Source organism: Temnothorax nylanderi, unplaced genomic scaffold, assembly GCF_030848795.1.
Source record: "Temnothorax nylanderi isolate EJ_2023f unplaced genomic scaffold, tnyl_v1.0 TNYL_tig0011_pilon, whole genome shotgun sequence".
NCBI lineage: Eukaryota > Metazoa > Arthropoda > Insecta > Hymenoptera > Formicidae > Temnothorax > Temnothorax nylanderi.
The window spans coordinates 1-18816 of record NW_027249073.1 but is presented as its reverse complement, the minus strand read 5'-3'; the positions used below and the strand labels follow the sequence as shown (position 1 = coordinate 18816).

The 18816-nt window shown below is 40.5% G+C and overlaps 1 protein-coding gene across 4 annotated transcripts; it reads right to left on the bottom strand.

The window, feature by feature from the left end:
* Dnapol-theta (DNA polymerase theta) lies at positions 1–13891 on the bottom strand. 4 transcript variants are annotated; one of them, XM_071697054.1, is made up of 22 exons: positions 12390–13891; positions 10201–11153; positions 9498–9728; positions 9157–9410; positions 8958–9090; positions 8631–8832; positions 7775–7970; positions 7536–7705; positions 7043–7310; positions 6611–6941; positions 6368–6509; positions 6036–6279; positions 5655–5796; positions 3631–5566; positions 3334–3539; positions 2974–3175; positions 2722–2903; positions 2455–2574; positions 1857–2192; positions 1478–1742; positions 1176–1393; positions 1–1058 (listed from the first exon to the last, which is right to left on the bottom strand). In XM_071697054.1, the coding sequence occupies exons 2-22, from the start codon at positions 10852–10854 to the stop codon at positions 921–923; spliced, it is 6570 nt and encodes a 2189-aa protein (XP_071553155.1). In that variant the 5' UTR covers positions 10855–11153; positions 12390–13891; the 3' UTR covers positions 1–920. The 4 variants fall into 4 exon arrangements, with proteins under 4 accessions (XP_071553155.1, XP_071553154.1, XP_071553156.1 ...); XM_071697053.1 differs by having other exon boundaries at positions 10201–11093; XM_071697055.1 differs by having other exon boundaries at positions 10201–11067.
* Positions 13892–18816: the final 4925 nt, after the last annotated feature.

Below are 18816 nucleotides of genomic sequence, written 5' to 3'. Positions count from 1 at the left end.
TATTTATTCTTTGTAAACAATTGGCACTGCCTTGTATTTTCGTACATCATAATTTTAATGCATCTTAATTTTTCTTAATTTTATCCAACATTAACTATATTATATTATCATATCGTTAATGATAATCATCATATTATTATAAGGATTATATATTGTGAAGACTGGTAATATTTTATATTACGTATTATCATATTTAATGGATAAAGTCTAGTAAAGTCTACTAAATCTTACATTCTTTTAACAGCGTTGATTTTTTGTTTTTTATATCAAGAATAAAAAAACTGAGATAAAAAGAAGAGATGTATACATAGAGAAATATATATAAAAATATTTTTTTTTATTGAAGAGGTATTAATTATAATACTGTTCCTCTCTTGAGTTTTGAAGCAAGGAATATATAAAAATTGATCAAAGATATTATAATGCACGCTATATAAACTATTAACAATTTCTATTATACATTAATTTCGTGCAAAGATATTTGATTGAGATAAATCATTTATAATATTTACATTTTTTGGAGATATAAAAGATGTGAAAAGATAAAGTATTTTTACTTTTAAATACTAATATGGTTCAATTAAGCTTCAACATAATAAAAATTTCTTTACATACAGGAACATTTAAATATGGATCTTTAAAAATGATAATGCCTCATTGAAAAATACTGGGTTCCATTTCAACTATTTACAATTTTCTAAATCTTTATCACTCGTGAAAATATATGAATAATATGACTTGACTTAAGATAAACAATCAAGTATTTACATTTCCCATAAGTATAAAAAAATAATATGTATAAAATATCTGATAAATGACATGATCCATAAATAGTCTAACCGTGACCAATTATTAAAAAAAAGTGTATAAAAATAGCGATCCGATAGTAATAATTAGCGCGCTATGATTAGGAATGTCTGCTAAAATTGATAATCATTTAAATCGCCCCATGCAGGCCCAACTCTGACTTTTACTGGCAATGGCACAGTAAGTTGGCACACATTTTCCATTGAATCTCTAATTATAACAGCAACTTCCTTTAAATCTGCTAAATTTACCTAAAGTAGTATTAAAAGATTATTTATTTTGCATTTATAGCAAGCATCTTATAAGACGTCATAAAACCCGAATAATTTGAACTCGCAGTAGATACATAACAAATCGATAGTACTTACTTCGTATAACAATTCATCGTGTAACTGTAAAACTAAATAGCCACCTCTCTGTTGCAAGTTGCTCCGTAATCTGCGAGTGGTGTGCACCTCTGGAAATACTATAGCCGAGCCCGGAAAGTAACTTCTTATCTTGTCCTCTATACTTATCATGGCCTTTTTGACGATGTCCGCGGCGGAACCCTGTACCTTTGTGTTTACAGCTTGTCGTTCTGCTTGCGCTAAAATTCAACGGATACGCAGTTTGTTAAATTATTTAAATCGAAACAGCAAACAGAGTCCAATACGTGACGATCAATATTCACCTCTCGTAGATGATTTTGTACTTTTTAGATCCGGAAGCTGTCTACGTCTTCCGAGTAGGGTTGTCACATATCCATCGCGATGCGCTTCTTCTAGTACGTCGTTTAACCATTTATATATGCCAGGATATGCGCTCATAAAAGATTCTAAAAATTCTTGAGCTTCGGTTTCACTTATGCACAGATTTTCAGCCAATGATTTTACTCCCATGCCGTAAATCATGCCGTAACACAATTGCTTGGTACGCTGACGCATTTCATTAGTTACCTATATATTCAGGTAATATAATTAATAAATGAGTAAAATGTTTAAAAATATACGAATTGTAAACGGTATATATATGAATTTTCGTGGTATGTTAATTATTACATCAGTGAATACCTGTTCTTCTACTACATTATTCCATTTGGCAGCGATATTTTTAAAAATGTCACCCTGCTGTCTCATGATTTTGCACAATACCGAATCTTGCGAAAAATGCGTCAAGAGGCGCAATTCGAGTTGACAATAGTCGGCGGATAGCATTATGTTGCCCAAAGCTGGTACAAATGCCATTCTTACGCTTACGACGAGATTATTGTCTACGAAATTAAAATCCTTTGGCACATTTTGCAAATTTGGTTCGTGCATCGAGACTCTTCCTGTCATCGTACAAGTGATGCAATTACCACGAATACGAGAATCTTCTTGGGCTAAGTTTAGCAACGGATAAATCATCTATAGGCAAAAATATACACAGTAAAATATGTTATTAAATCATTTTTTTTCTGTATACTCTGTTTCTTATATCTGTTTTATTATATTTTCACATAGCTTAACATTTTTTTTATTGGAAGTAGAAAAGCACGAATCAAGAAACACAAGAAAAATTCTTGCATTTAAAAATATATATGATAGGAAAAAATATTAGCTTTGTAAGCAATATATCACATGCACATTGGAAGAATCAAGTAAATCCTTTTACTTATCGTATAATTACTTTTGTTCTCGTTGCATTTAATTTCCGCCAGGAAATCACCAAGGTCGATATTGGATTATCACATTTTTCCAAAACAGCCTTGCTTGTACTGACCTTTTTATCTTTATATAATCCTAATACCTATATGACACGTATATATTTTGTATAATGTAATATGGATATTAGATTATATAAAGATGTAAAATGTATAATATATATGTATAATATATATGTATAATATATATATATATATATATATATATATATATATAACACTTTATAACGAACCTGTCCAACTTCTTTGGACGATGAAAAGTTAAATTTTCTGCCTGCCAAATTGTAAGCTTTTGTTTCTAAAGACTCCATTTCATTTGAAATAACCGACGATAGCTCTTGTAAAGACTTTAGATTCACGCCAATGCCTGATAATTCCATACAAGCTAAAGTTGTCATGATTTTCATTTCTACTTCTGAAAATGAACATTAATGGTCGTTATAAGGTAGAGAGAGACATATGTATCTATGTAATCTCTATTATACCTCTAAACGTATAAATTAGAACAGGATTAAGTTCTTCTAATTTACTCGTGACATTATCCACCATGTGCCACGTAAGGACGGCTTCTCCTGCTGATCTAAACTCGCCTGGTAAAGAACTTCGCACATCCATCCCAGGACCGGCATAGTAAGAAGATTTTGTACGTTTCATTATAAAAGTCCCTTGTGGAAAGTATTGCACTACCTATTTAGAATTTGATGGATGTATTGTACGCAATTTTAAAAATTCATATAGCATTAATAATCTTTCTTAAGTCGACATTTGTTTAACAATACATTTATATTACTAATCCTAATCTTTATTAGATTATTTCATACAAGAAGACGTAACTAAAATCTCACCATTTCATTGAAATTTCTTTCGAAATCATTGGTATACAACCAATGTGCAATCACGGGATCAAGAAATCTACATTTGACAGCGATTCCGCAGCATTGATACAAGAGTTTATATACATCCTTTATCGCGAAGCATTTTACGTACAAAGTCGTATCATAAAATAATTCTTTCAATAGAGCCATCTGTTCTTTTCCGGAGACTTTTGATTCTAGAACAATTATAATATTTACATTAAATCTAAAATAATGATAATTTGTAATTAAAAAGCATTAACTGAAAAGACATGACATTTCTATTACCTTGTGAATTACTGAAGGAGACATAATATGCAATATTACTTTCCCAGGATATTGCAACGCCGCGAATTTCTTTATTCCCATGCGCATAACTTCCAGATCTCCTGAGTCTTCGTTTTCCTTCTGTGTTAGAGGCACAAATCTTTGAGCCTATGTTATTTGTATTATCTATATATGTGTCACAATGCAAGGCTAACGCGATATTTCGTTTCTTTAATACTTCGCGTTTGAACAGATTAAAAGTCGCTCTGTTGTTTGCAACTTTCACAATATTCAATGTATTCCAATCTACCGTTTCGTTCAACAAATCCTTCTTCTTATCAGATGATGTATTTTCTGTCTTTGATTTGATCTCTTTATTCAAGTTATTCGATTGCGTCTCGTGCTGCTTTGTTTTCAAAGCTGATCTCGTTGAATTGTTTGTCGCCTCATCTTCGGAATTATATACAATGCTGTCTATACTACAATTCGCAGAAAGCAATGCATTTGGTGGTAAAATTTCCTTCAACTTTGGCTTCACTTTCCGTTCTTCTTCTTTTATTTTATCCTCCACTATGTCATTCGGTATTTCTTTTATAGGAGAATTTAAACGATTGTTTATTTCTGTTAGTATATCCTCGGCGAGTTTCTGAGAACGCAGTTTACGCATTTTCTCCAACGTCGTCCTCGTTCGACTTTTATTACTGCTAAAAGGAGATTCGAAGTGCTGCGAACCAACGACGAAGTCATCCGAGTCGGATTTATTTGAATCCGCGGACGTCTTCCGTTCCTTTTTGAAAACGATTATATTCGCCACAGGGGAATCCACTTTCGTTACTTTTGACAATTTCCGTGGTGTTTTCCCCTTAAGTGCGGCAGTACGTTTCTTAACATCCGCTTTATGCACGTCGTCTTTACTATCTCGCGCGCAAGTTTTCGTATTTTTTAACGTAATAGACTCATTTGTGTTAACAATGTTTCTAATTTTAGAATTACAATTTTCTTTCTTGGATTGCATTATATTTTGATCTTGCTGCACTATCTGTTTCAGCAATTCGGAATTATTCCACGAATCGTTACCCCATGACAATATGCTGTTTTTGGTTTGCAAATTAGCCGCGTCTATACTTTTCGCATTATTTTCTCCACACAATTGCACATTGCCGGTATTTGAACTCGTAGATTGTTTCTGTAACGCATCCGCGGCATCCGATTCGCTTGCGAGTACTTTCGAATCCAATTCCGTCAAATGCGCGATATTCATGACATTTTGCTCGAGAATATCGCACATTTGGGTGTCAAGATTCAAACTGTCGTCGAACAGACTAGGACTCCTTGAGTAGGACGGTTTAACATCTCCACTTATAATAGATGCACTTTCGTCTTTGTCTATCAAATTCTTATCGTTATTCTTTATCTCATTCGTGTTGGAATTTTTTAACTTTTTGTTAGGTATATCGTTAGCAACCAAGTTGAATTTTTCTAATTCTAAATTTTTGCTACTTCTCTTTATCTTATTGCTATCATCAGTCGCGGAAGAATTTTTCTTTTCTTTAGGCGTACCTAGTGGTTCATCGTTTGCCATTATATCGGGAGAACTTAAGTCGAGAAAAATAGACGAATCTCCGTCATCTTCTGAGACTTCAAGCGGCAAGTCAGCTTCATTTAAATGTTGATTGTTCAATTCAGTTACTTCTTTTTTGTCCAACGCGTCGGTTCCACTGATTTCTTTACGTACGTCAGGTTTTGGATTATTATCCTTTTCACTTTCGTTACTCACAAGGTTTCCGTTCGCCAAACTTTCTATGGATGTTCTCATTGTCGTAGATTCCAAGTCCTTTATATTCAAATCGGTCTGAATATTTTCCTTTATGTTGGACGTATCTTCAGCATTTCTAACATTTACTTGGAGAGATCGTTCATTCTGCTCCCATGGCATCTGCTCCAGTCCCAACTCTTTCTATAAATAATCATTATTTTATTGCAATGACCGATAAAGAGGGGCGTATTATATATTTATAAAATTTAAGAATTATATTTATATAAACCTGAATTAATGTCCGCGCCTCTTGAACTAGTAAAACTGCAGCTTGTTGAGGTGTGAGACCATCTCTTCCAGTGACGAATACTGTCCTCATTTTGTTTCTCTTTTCCACTTCAAGCGCATATTCTCCCTCACATTCTTTTTCGCTAAAACAAACGCAAAAAACACCTAAATATAATAAGGTATAATAAGTATATGATCTGTATTCATACACTAGATTTGACGCTAAATATGTATATGATCCTAAGCCCGATTACATGCAATTTTTACATGCAAGATAAAAAGTCTTATTTACTATTAAACATGTATGAGTACATAGATGTTTACATATCCATACGAAAGAGATAATTTATATATAAAAGGTACGAATTAATAAAATTCGTACCTTTCAAAAGGGAGAGCAGTGTAAAGCGCGCGTTCGACATTAAGTTCATTAGCAACAGCCAAGTCTGCTACGGTTTCTATTCCCTGTTTATATAGGCTCCTTGCTCGCAAGCCGTTTAACATCGGCAGACGCAGCAAATCTAGCAATTCTCTGCAGACGCCGAACTGCAATCTCGTTTGAAATTGATTCACCAATAATTCCATGCAATCCCAACCTAATTGCTTGCAAAATTGCGTGACCATACCTAAGATAAGATTGATACATGCTATAGAAAGTTTGCTGCCCGAATAATAAATTTATCATTATTAATTTATTCGCTTTATTCGGTTTACCCGCGTACGTGGCGGCAGACTGCTGTAAGGTTTGCAATACTCCGCGACAACACCCATATTTTTTGCAAACCGCATGAAGTGGCATTTCCTTCACCAAATCGTGTAGCGCCAATGCGCTGTAGAATCTCCTATGTATATTCAACTGTGACACGAAGCATTCTCATGAGCAATTCTTTAAATCTATGGATACCAATTCTAATACTTCATGTCTTTCGCATTTAGAATAAGCAAATTCTCAATTACCAATTTTCCAGGTTTAACGACTCCCCTGATAGCTGACAACACAAAACGCTCTTCTACTCCGACGAGTTTTCCAACTCTGCGCTCGCTTTCGGACATAGCGTTCCACAATTCGTGAAACGTCATCCAATCGACAGTTCCAATTTGACATCCGGACGAGAGTGGAGTTACCAAATATATCACGTGCAATTCGGTGTCCAAAACGAAACACCTTCGTGCTTTCTGTAATTCTTCAAATAGAAACAATCCCTCTCTGGGAGGTATAGACGCGGCCAAACATGCTTTCCCAAGCGGCGTTGCTACCCACCTAGATTCCCGCTCTGTAGTTTGTAATCTGTGCAAATAATAAAATTATATAAATTAATCTTTTAAGAAAATCATCAAGTGATATATTTAACTTCATGATGAGAGTTATAATGGTTCAATTACACTTACAATAAAAATTCATTATCTAATAAGAATTTCATCGCTTCATTGGAAAATGCTCGCACATCAGACTGTTCATTCAAGCTTAGCAAAGTACAATTAATGTACAGTTCTAAATCTTCGTATGTATATAAAACTTCGCTAGCTACTGCTTCCAAGAGCGCCCTTATTAGTAGCGTGGAATCATTGAGACAAGATTCAATTGGATCCAGAGCTGCAGAGAGCAATGACGTAGCTGCATTACGTTCATTCGGCTTACATATTAGTATACTTTCTCCTGGAAATTATAAAATTTTCGTTATTATTACATTTATATTGTTAGTGATGCGTGAAGTTTTATATAATTTTCTGGTCTTAATTTAGTTTCAAAGGCAAGTACAAAATAATTATAATGCATTTCTATGCATTATTTCTTTCATACTTTTTAAATACATCTTTCAGTTTAATACAATCAAGACAACTTATATCTCGTTCATTCATTATACATTCTGATATTTCTTACCTGCGCTGTCTTTCCCCATACGACCAGCACGTCCTATCATTTGTTTGTAAGTTAAGGTATTCAACGGACTGCCACCAAATAGAGGTGATCTTATGATTACTCTTCGTGCAGGTAAGTTCACCCCACTACTTAACGTCGACGTTGCTATAAGAACCCTCAAGGATCCCGTTCTAGAATGACAATATCAAGTTTAAAAATCCGTAAAAAATTTATCAGTCAAATAAAAACATGATTATCACCTGAAGGATCCTTCTATGATATCACGTTCGTCCATTGTGAGTCCAGCATGATGAAACGCAACGCCGAACGAAATCGTGTTTTTTAAAATTTTGTCTAGACCACTTGGACTGCGTTTTAATTGTTCCAAAGTTTCATGGATTAATTCAGGAGTAATTTCTTTCTTCAATATCTCACCAAGCTTTGTATTTTCACGACCTATTCACAGATTGAGATTAGAGGGGAAGAGACAGAGAGAGAGAGAGAGAGAGAGAGAGAGAGAGAGAGAGAGAGAGAGAGAGAGAGAGACAGAGACAGAGACAGAGACAGAGACAGAGACAGAGACAGAGACAGAGACAGAGACAGAGACAGAGACAGAGACAGAGACAGAGACAGAGACAGAGACAGAGACAGAGACAGAGACAGAGACAGAGACAGAGACAGAGACAGAGACAGAGACAGAGACAGAGACAGAGACAGAGACAGAGACAGAGACAGAGACAGAGACAGAGACAGAGACAGAGACAGAGACAGAGACAGAGACAGAGACAGAGACAGAGACAGAGACAGAGACAGAGAGAGAGAGAGAGAGAGAGAGAGAGAGAGAGAGAGAGAGAGAGAGAGAGAGAGAGAGAGAGAGAGAGAGAGAGAGAGAGAGAGAGAGAGAGAGAGAGAGAGAGAGAGAGAGAGAGAGAGAGAGAGAGAGAGAGAGAGAGAGAGAGAGAGATCTTGTTTTTTTAATTGCAGTTTTGTGTTTAAAGTAAAACGAATAAATTACTATACTTTATAGAGAAAAGAGCGAGACAATAAAATCATAAAAAAATATAGAAAGCACTGATAAAAAAAAACAATTCTATATTTATTCGATCTGAAGCAGACCTAACTTGAAGAAAGTTGCAGCAATTTGTTCTGCCAATTTCTCACACCATTTCTTTGTGGGACAGAAAATCAACACACTATGACTGGCGCCTATGGTCTCAATGCAAAGCTGTAGAATATTATCTACATCTGTTTCTAATTCTTGCAACTCTGACAGTTTTCTGACAAGATTCAATTTGTTATCATATATATTTGCTTCTATCTGTAAGTAGAAATGATCTTAAACAGTGATCAGAATCTCTCTAGATTGTCTTCAGCAAAATACAATCAAATCTCTGTTATCTCAAATAAACAAAAATAATTTGTATATTTTCTATGCATTTTTACCTTGCAATATTCATTCAAAGGTATGGGCCGAAACTCAGTCTTGTACAGCTCCGCACCCAACCATTTGGCTAGCAGAGGTAAGTTAGGTAATGTGGCTGACATACCTATCAGTTGTATATTGATATCATCGTTGCTGAAATGTTAAATTGTAAATGACTCCCAGTTACGATTCAAGTTTCAATACAATCAGCAAACTCACTGGACAGTCATGTATTTCAACTTGGTCAGAAGTAGCTCCAAGAGATAGCCGCGATTAGGATCACCGAGTAGATGCAATTCGTCTATTATCACAGCTCCTAAGCTACTCAAATCGTTTTCCTCCATTAAACGATTCACCAAAGAATTCGCCTTCTCTATAGTGGCTATTGCAACGTGTGTAGCAGCAAATCCTCCGGGTGGGACGTTTCCTCCCATAAATCCCTCCACTCTTATCCCACTGTCGGACAATAAATCCTGAATGCCAAATTTATCAATTTACTTATAAGGAATATCGTGCAATTTAAGATATGTGAGTAATAATTTCATTTCAGTATATCTTACTTGAAAGTAATACATCTTTTCTCTAACGACAGACACAAAAGGCAGGATAAAGATCACTTTCTTCTTCTTTTCTAGAACGGTCTTAATTAAGAGGATTTCAGCGACAAAGGTCTTTCCTGCGGAGGTAGGCGCGGAATACACGAGATTCCTTCTCTCTTGCGTTAATAGACGATTCGACAAGCACTCCATTTGCCATGGGAACATGCGTTCTACCCCACGGGCAATGTATTTCTGAAAAATAATATAATTATCAAAATCATTGAATTCGATTCATACATAAATATAAGAATACTGTTGATATTATACAGAACCACAGAAGTATTGTACACTTGTATAAATATAAAATGTCAAGGAATTATAAATAACAGCAGTTACTTTAACTATTCAACGAGTCAGTAATGTCAAAATTATTTAAAACCAAAGATTGAAGAATTGTGGCAACTTAAAATCTAAAAAAAATATATATATAAATATCGAATCTTTATTTATGTCTTAATTTTTATTTGATTAATTGCAACAGACTTCAACAGATATTCAATATTTCAAAATTTAATAAATATCTAGACTGACAACACGTTATTAGAACACTTAATTAATTAAAAAATTTAAGGAAAGTTATAACACGTACATAAAATAAAGAAACATCTTCTAATAAATATTTATGCGTAAATAAACATTTATTAAGCGTCCTATAACACAATACCTGTAGAATATTTGACGGCAGGCCCCACGACGCCAATTTACAACGGTCCTGAGTGCAAAGTGGTGGAGACGAAATAACAAACTCCGAATATTCACTATCGTACGTAGCATTAACGGCCGATGACGTTCCGACTCCACTGCTACTTGTTGCATCTTGCGCATTATTGGAAGGCTTATTTTTACAGAGAGTACCCTGAGTACCAGATCCATCGCACTTCTGTTTATTGTTAGCTGTGCCAGGACGACGTTTCTCCTTCAAATTGTTATCAACATTCTTCTTGTTTATTTCACGAGGACTCCGATTTCTTTGGGACGGCAAGAGCCCGCTTCTTCTCGGAGCACCGGAGGCCAAGGATAAATTTCTTCTGCTGTTGACCTTAGGAAATGTAATACTGTCCTCGAAATACTTAACGAAATCAGACGCGTTCTCCTCTCCTATTTTTTTCGCGCTGGAGTCAGACAGCTTCGGTTTATCCAGATCGTTGTCCCTGTTCGTGAAGTCCGAAAGCAGCGAGCTCGACTTGAAATATTCACCCAGATCACTGACGTTTTCCTCCTGCAACGGGGCTTTACTTCGGGCTTGCTCTTGTGATATTTGATGTCTCTTTTCGATGTCTATGCAAGCCAACAGAGTTTCGTCGCCGAAAGTCTGCATTATTTCCTCGGTCTGCAAGTGCAAGTCTTTCGGCGGTTTTAACCGAGGCGATTTAAATCGTTTTGAGAGCGAGAGTGCTGCCAGCTGCCATCAGTCCCGTCAGTCTAACCGTCAATCGAAAAATCCCTATATATTTGACCCAGAAACCCTAGGGGGTCGATTCTATGGCCGGTATCAGAGAGAAGCCTGAGAGAGGCCATCCCGGCCTTTTTCCTGGGACCGTCGAAAGCCCCTGTACACTACCGCCAGTACATCCATTATCGAAATTGGTACTACGTAGCCACGTTCATTTTCCGATACTGCCGATAAAACATCATTTTGTTGTATATATATATATATATATAATCTATATTACATAACATTTGCGATGTAGCACGGACGCGCACTAGAATGATGTTTTATCGGCAGTGTCGGAAAGAGAAAAAGTGTGAGAGGGAGAGAGGGCTATCACTATTAGATATTAAACATACAGATAATATAAATATATAAAATAAGTTAACATTTATCGATACATGTAAGATATAAATATTAAACTGATCCTCGACCAATTACAATCGAGAATATCTTACATGTATCGATAAATATTAACTTATTTTAAATATTTATATTATATGTTAAATATCTAATAGCCCTCATCTCTCCCTCTCTCACTTTTTCTCTTCTTTCACTTTCACACTTCCCAGACAGCACAATATCCAAAATCAGGACATAAGACGTCTTTTAGACGTCTTTTAGCCATCTTTTCGTAAGACATCTGAAAGACCCGCTTTTGGACATGTATGTTGTCTGAGTTATTTCAAGATATATGTATCTCCTATCAATTTAAAGATCCGAATACGAGACAATATAGGCCTTTATGGACAATTTTGTAAGCAAAACGAATAATATTTGGGGAACAAGCAACAGGGAATGTTTTATAATTTTTAAGTATCTTGACGACGGTTTATCGTCTTTTATGGAATTTATGGTATGCGCGATCACCGCGCTGCAAGAACGATCGCGACGAAATTTTTACAAACGATACATATTAATGTTAATTTTCTACAAAGTTAGATTAGAAGCACATACAAATAAATTTGAAACATTTGTAAACGTAACGAATTACGTGAATTACGTGAACGAGCAAATTACGTGTCTGTTCTTGAACGAAAAACGCAATTGTATTCGCATACACACGTTTGAGCTTGTTAATTAGCACTCTCGACGCTCATACGCATTTTGGAGCAAGCTCGCTCCTTCGTTCACGATCGTTCGCGATCGCGACGAGCAAAGTGACATAACGCCAAACGCGCGATCATTCTCTTTAATTACTTAATAGATTATTAATTCCCGTGCTTAGTGAGAGATTCGAGCTATTCACCGAAGCGTCTTTCCACGCGATTCACTCATTCGAAGTAGAAATCGAAACGGAGGCAAGAGACACGACACGAATTCCGAGGTTATCGTCTCGCTGCGACACGCGGGACAACGATTCTATTAAAGATTCGGATGTGTCGCGCTTCGAATCATTTGTCTCTCATGCACAATTCACTTACCGATCACGGCACATTGCAGGAGACCCGTCAAATCACAGCCGGGAGGAACGGGAGGGTGATACGACGTACGGGCGTCCTTTCGGCCATCCCACTCGTTGCAGACGTTGCAGTCGACACGAGAAGAAACAGAATACAGAATATTCGGCGTACATTCAGCTTGCAACACACACACACACACACACACACACACACACACACTCTGTAACCGGAGGATTTCTTTTCTTTCACGAGAAAGAAATTACACGAGCAACAATGACGTCTCGCCGCGAGTGCCGCGACTCGTACCGACGTACAACGAGTAACGTATTACTTTCGCGCGCGCCGCGCGGCGAGTCGAGCCAGGAGCCCCCGAATCCGGCCGAATCACGTTCAGTCGCTCTCGCCGCCCGCCGCCGCGCGCCGGCGCCCGGCGCGGCACGCGGCACGTGGCACTGCGGTACTCGGCAGTTCGGCTGTCGCAGTCAGTCACGTCGCGTTGTCACGATGCCACGATCGTTGAATGAATCCGCCGATTTCGGAGCAGCGTACGTTCAAAGTCGGCGCGCGGACGATTGTTTCCATCGGCGAGACGGCCTTGCTAACTTGTTTTCGTCGACGCTCGGAATACCGTTACCCGCGGATATGTTACTCAATCATTCTCCCGATGAATTTCGGACAGGTGTGAAGTGTTTGTGCTCCGTGCCGTTGGTGCTGTTATTCGGAATGCGCGCTCGTTCGCGCGATTGGCATTCCTGCTCCTCGATTTCGCGGGAATAATCGACGACGCGCTCAATAATTTGCATCAAGATCAAGTGTATCAAGTGTCGTGAATGAATGTATCGCGCGAATTGAATCCCTCGCTCGAGGCGGAGATGTCGAGGCGAAGGTACCTGTGACGGCAATTGTGAGTTGTGAGTGATTTGCAGTCTCATCGTGATATTCGCGGGCGATAATCGCTCGTCCCGCCCCGGGCCGCCATATGTCTGGACTATCGAAAGTATCGAATGTGCATGGCATTCATTTACGCGGCATATCTCGAATCGTGTCGTGCTTTGAACGTGCTGTGTGCTGTGCCGGAATTGTCGTGCGATTATCCCCGATTCTTTTCGAAGAGCGGAAAGAGGGCCGAGTGACAACGTGAAATCGTATCGTGATTCAAGTAATAGCACGCTGTGATACAACATAACATACAACGCTCGTTCATGAATATTTCTTATTTTCGTGTATTTCGTGCCGCGTAATCCGCGGATCCTCGTTGTGCAAAGCATGCATTAATATAGTACTTACATACGCGAGATTTACGTGCTCGATACGTAATGTGCGTACGATATTTAATCTTAATTGTGGTTTTGTTTAATCAACTGCACGTGTCTTTACTAACCGTCCACTTTATTCGCGTAGTATCTCGCGTCAAGATCTTCCAACATTTCATCGCCATTAACGCGACAGCCACACGGTCGGCAGTGATGAAACGCGGGACGAATTGGGGCAATCGGCGTTGCGACTCCTTCAAATATGCACGAAAAATCTATGTTACCTGCTTTATATTACTGCAGAGTAAAGTACTTCCTTCCCATGGGTACGACCTTGGCGAGGTGGGAAGGCCCAGTACCCAGTACGAGGATTTTACCCGAGCAAAACTCTTGTTCTGCTTGGATAAAAATCCAAAGACGGGGAAGCTAACGTACCCTCGTCCGCCGATTTTATTGAATGAACGAACCGCAACCGGTTCGTCGCGTTTGCTTCAGGAGTGCCGTACAAGTAATCGGACTAAAGGACTTTTTTAAACGGGAGTGCCGTACAGTATCGCGCGAGAAAGACTTTACTGAAATTAGTCCGCGCGCGATTGTAGTTTGTTATCCGCGAGTTTCTCGCGAGTGTCCTGTGCGGTGAGAGGAGGAGGCCTGACGTCCTGAGAGGAGGAGGAGGTCTGAGAGAGACATCGAGCATCGGCGGAGCAACCTTGGGGTGAGTATCATCTCTTATCTGATAAAAATTAATAGTTCTTTTTTATTTATTCGAATTGTTATCTCGATAAATTAGAAATAATTACAAAAGAGAAATTATTCAAAATTTTATTCTTATAAAAATCGTTTTCAGAAAATAACTAATTATTGCTAAATATCTCATTAAAAGACGAATTAGAAAGGCGTAAAAATTATCTTTTGAAATGTTGATTATTTGGAGCATTTTTAAAATTTGAATCTTATGTTTGTATGTTACAGTATCATCGTAGCTACGTGGCTGCATAACTCCGTCCGTTGCGCATCGAGTTGGTGAGTCAAAAATTTTTTTTTATTGAGGTAACGAGTCTCGCGGCGGCAGGTGACACGCGGCGCGACTTCCCCCCTTGCTCGCTTGACCGTTATAAATAGGCGCGTTGTCTACCGGCGGCAGTGACACGCGGCGCGACTTCCCCCTTTGCTTGCTCGACCGTATAAATAGGCGCGTTGTCTACCGGCGGCAGTGACACGCGGCGCGACTTCCCCCCTTGCTCGCTCGACCGTATAAATACGCGCGTTGTCTACCGGCGGCAGTGACACGCGGCGCGACTGCGCGATTTCCCCCCTTGCTCGCTCGACCGTATAAATAGGCGCGTGTCTACCGTCGGCAGTGACACGCGGCGCGACTACCCCCCTTGCTCGCTCGCGCGGGTGTACGGGCACTCTTGGTGTTTGAGCGTAGGCGGCGGGGACAAGGGCGGAACTTTAATGTTCTGCTCTCTGCAGAATCCGGCACTCATGACATTACGCTCGAAAAAATTAGCGTGTAAAAATCTTGTCTATAAACGACGTCACGCTTATAAGTTAAGCGGTGAACAAATCTTGTCTAAAATGACATCACGCTTATAAAGGTAAGCGTGTAAAAAATCTTGTCTGCAAAAGACATCACGCTTGAAAAAAATTAAGCGCGGTAAAAAATTTTGTCTGCTAAAGACATCACGCTGATAAAGGAGCGTGTAATAAAATCTTCCCTCCAGGGGGTGGGGGGGAGTCCTCGGACCCTTAGGGGCACGGGGGAGCCTCCACTACGGGTTTTTGCGCACCCGGAGTACCCGAGACACCATACCGCAATCTACGGCAGCCATACGGGTCGTCGTGGACCGGGGAGTCCTTTTAAGACTCGCGAGGTAAGCGGCCTCTATAAAAAGTCCGCTCGGGCGGGTCGGGAGCCGTGAGGGAGGAGCTTAGGCTCTCCTAACCGATAAGGGAAGGAAAACCCTGACAGAAAACGGGGGTCCGGCTGCCCTGCTTAGGAGTCTGTCGTGGTTCGGCCACCCAGACTCCGCGTCGCGTTGTCTGCGGAACGAAAACACGCTTAGAACGTGGAGAGTGTAAGAAATCGCGTCGCTTGTCTGCGGAAACGACACCACGCTTTTCTCAGTAGTGAGCGTGTCATAAGAAATCCTCCTAAGGGTCTGTCTTCGGCGACATCACGCTTTTCTCCAGTAGTGAGCGTGTAATAAGTAAATCCTCCTCCGTCTGCTTCGGCGACATCACGCTTTATCCAGTAGTGAGCGTGTGTAAAAAGTAAATCTCCTCCTGTCTGCCTTCGGCGACATCACGCTTTTCTCCAGTAGTGAGCGTGTAAAAAGTAAATCCTCCTCTGTCTGCCTTCGGCGACATCACGCTTTTCTCAGTAGTGAGCGTGTAAAAAGTAAATCCTCCTCCTGTCTGCTTCGGCGACATCACGCTTTTCTCCAGTAGTGAGCGTGTAAAAAGTAACTCCTCTCCTGTCTGCCTTCGGCGACATCACGCTTTCTCCAGTGTGCGCGGTAAAAAGTAAAATCCTCACTGCTGCCTCGGGCGACATCACGCTTTTCTCCAGTAGTGAGCGTGTAAAAAGTAATCTCTCCTGTCTGACTTCGGCGACATCACGCTTTTCTCCAGTAGTGGCGTGTAAAAAGTAAATCCTCCTCTGTCTGCCTTCGGCGACATCACGCTTTTCTCCAGTAGTGAGAGCGTGTAATAAGTAAATCTCCTCCTGTCTGCCTTCGACGACATCACGCTTTTTCCAGTAGTGAGCGTGTAATAATAAATCCTCCTCCTGTCTGCCTCGGCGACATCACGCTTTTCTCCAGTAGTGAGCGTGTAAAAAGTAAATCCTCCTCCTGTCTGCCTTCGGCGACATCACGCTTTTCTCCAGTAGTGAGCGTGTTAAAAAGTAAATCCTCCCTCCTGTCTGCTTCGGCGACATCACGCTTTTCCTCCAGTAGTGAGCGTGTAAAAAGTAAATCCTCTCCTGTCTGCCTTCGGCGACATCACGCTTTTCTCCAGTAGTGAGCGTGTAAAAGTAAATCCTCCTCCTGTCTGCCTTCGGCGACATCACGCTTTTCTCCAGTAGTGAGCGTGTAAAAGTAAATCATCCTCTGTCTGCCTTCGGCGACATCACGCTTTTCTCCAGGAGTGAGCGTGTAATAAGTAAATCCTCCTCCTGTCTGCCTTCGGCGACATCAAGCTTTTCTCCAGTAGTGAGCGTGTAATAAGTAAATCCTCCTCCTGTCTGCCTTCGGCGACATCACGCTTTTCTCCAGTAGTGAGCGTGTAAAAAGTAAATCTCCTCCTGTCTGCCTTCGGCGACATCACGCTTTTCTCCAGTAGAGTTGCGTGTAAAAAAGTAAATCCTCCTCCTGTCTGCCTTCGGCGACATCACGCTTTTCTCCAGTAGTGAGCGTGTAAAAAGTAAATCCTCCTCCTGTCTGCCTTCGGCGACATCACGCTTTTCTCAGTAGTGAGCGTGTAAAAAGTAAATCCTCCTCCTGTCTGCCTTCGGCGACATCACGCTTTCTCCAGTAGTGAGCGTGTAAAAAGTAAATCCTCCTCCTGTCTGCCTTCGGCGACATCACGCTTTTCCAGTAGTGAGCGTGTAAAAAGTAAATCCTCCTCCTGTCTGCCTTCGGCGACATCACGCTTTTCTTCAGTAGTGAGCGTGTAAAAAGTAATCCTCCTCCTGTCTGCCTTCGGCGACATCACGCTTTTCTCCAGTAGGGAGCGTGTAAAAAGTAAATCCTCCTCCTGTCTGCCTTCGGCGACATCACGCTTTCTCCAGTAGTGAGCGTGTAAAAGTAACCTCCTCCTGTCTGCCTTCGGCGACATCACGCTTTCTCCAGTAGTGAGCGTGTAATAAGTAAATCCTCCTCCTGTCTGCCTTCGGCCGACATCACGCTTTTCTCCAGTAGTGAGAGTGTAAAAAAGTAAATCCTCCTCCTGTCTGCCTCGGCGACATCACGCTTTTCTCCAGTAGTGAGCGTGTAAAAAGTAAATCCTCCTCCTGTCTGCCTTCGGCGACATCACGCTTTTCTCCAGTAGTGAGCGTGTAAAAAGTAAATCCTCCTCCTGTCTGCCTTCGGCGACATCACGCTTTTCTCCAGTAGTGAGCGTGTGTAAAAGTAAATCTCCTCCTGTTGCCTCGGCGACATCACGCTTTTCTCCAGTAGTGAGCGTGTAAAAAGTAAATCCCCTCCTGTCTGCCTTCGGCGACATCACGCTTTTCTCCAGTAGTGAGCGTGTAAAAATAAATCCTCTCCTGTCTGCTTCGGCGACATCACGCTTTCTCAGTCGTTGAGCGTGTAAAAAGTAAATCCTCTCCTGTCTGCCTTCGGCGACATCACGCTTTTCTCCAGTAGTGAGCGTGTAATAGTAAATCCTCCTCCTGTCTGCCTTCGGCGACATCACGCTTTTCTCAGTAGTGAGCGTGTAAAAAGTAATCATCCTCCTGCTGCTTCGGCGACATCACGCTTTTCTCCAGTAGTGAGCGTGTAATAAGTAAATCCTCCTCCTGTCTGCCTCGGCGACCATCACGCTTTTCTCCAGTAGTGAGCGTGTAAAAAGTAAATCCTCTCCTGTCTGCCTTCGGCGACATCACGCTTTTCTCCAGTAGTGAGCGTGTAAAAAGTAAATCCTCCTCCTGTCTGCCTTCGGCGACATCACGCTTTTCTCCAGTAGTGAGCGTGTAATAAGTAAATCCTCCTCCTGTCTGCCTTCGGCGACATCACGCTTTTCCTCAGTAGTGAGCGTGTAAAAAGTAAACCTCCTCCTGTATGCCTTCGGCGACATCACGCTTTTCTCCAGTAGTGAGGTCGTGTAAAAAGTAATCCTCCTCTGTCTGCTTCGGCGACATCACGCTTTCTCCAGTAGTGAGCGTGTAATAAGTAAATCTCCTCCTGTCTGCCTTCGGCGACATCACGCTTTTCTCCAGTAGTGAGCGTGTAAAAAAGTAAATCCTCTCCTGTCTGCCTTCGGCGACATCACGCTTTTCTCAGTAGTGAGCGTGTAAAAGTAAATCCTCCTCCTGTCTGCCTTCGGCGACATCACGCTTTCTCCCAGTAGTGAGCGGTGTAATAAGTAAATCTTCTCCTGTCTGCCTTCGGCGACATCACGCTTTTCTCCAGTAGTGAGCGGTAAAAGTAATCCTCCTCCGTCTGCCTTGGCGACATCACGCTTTCTCC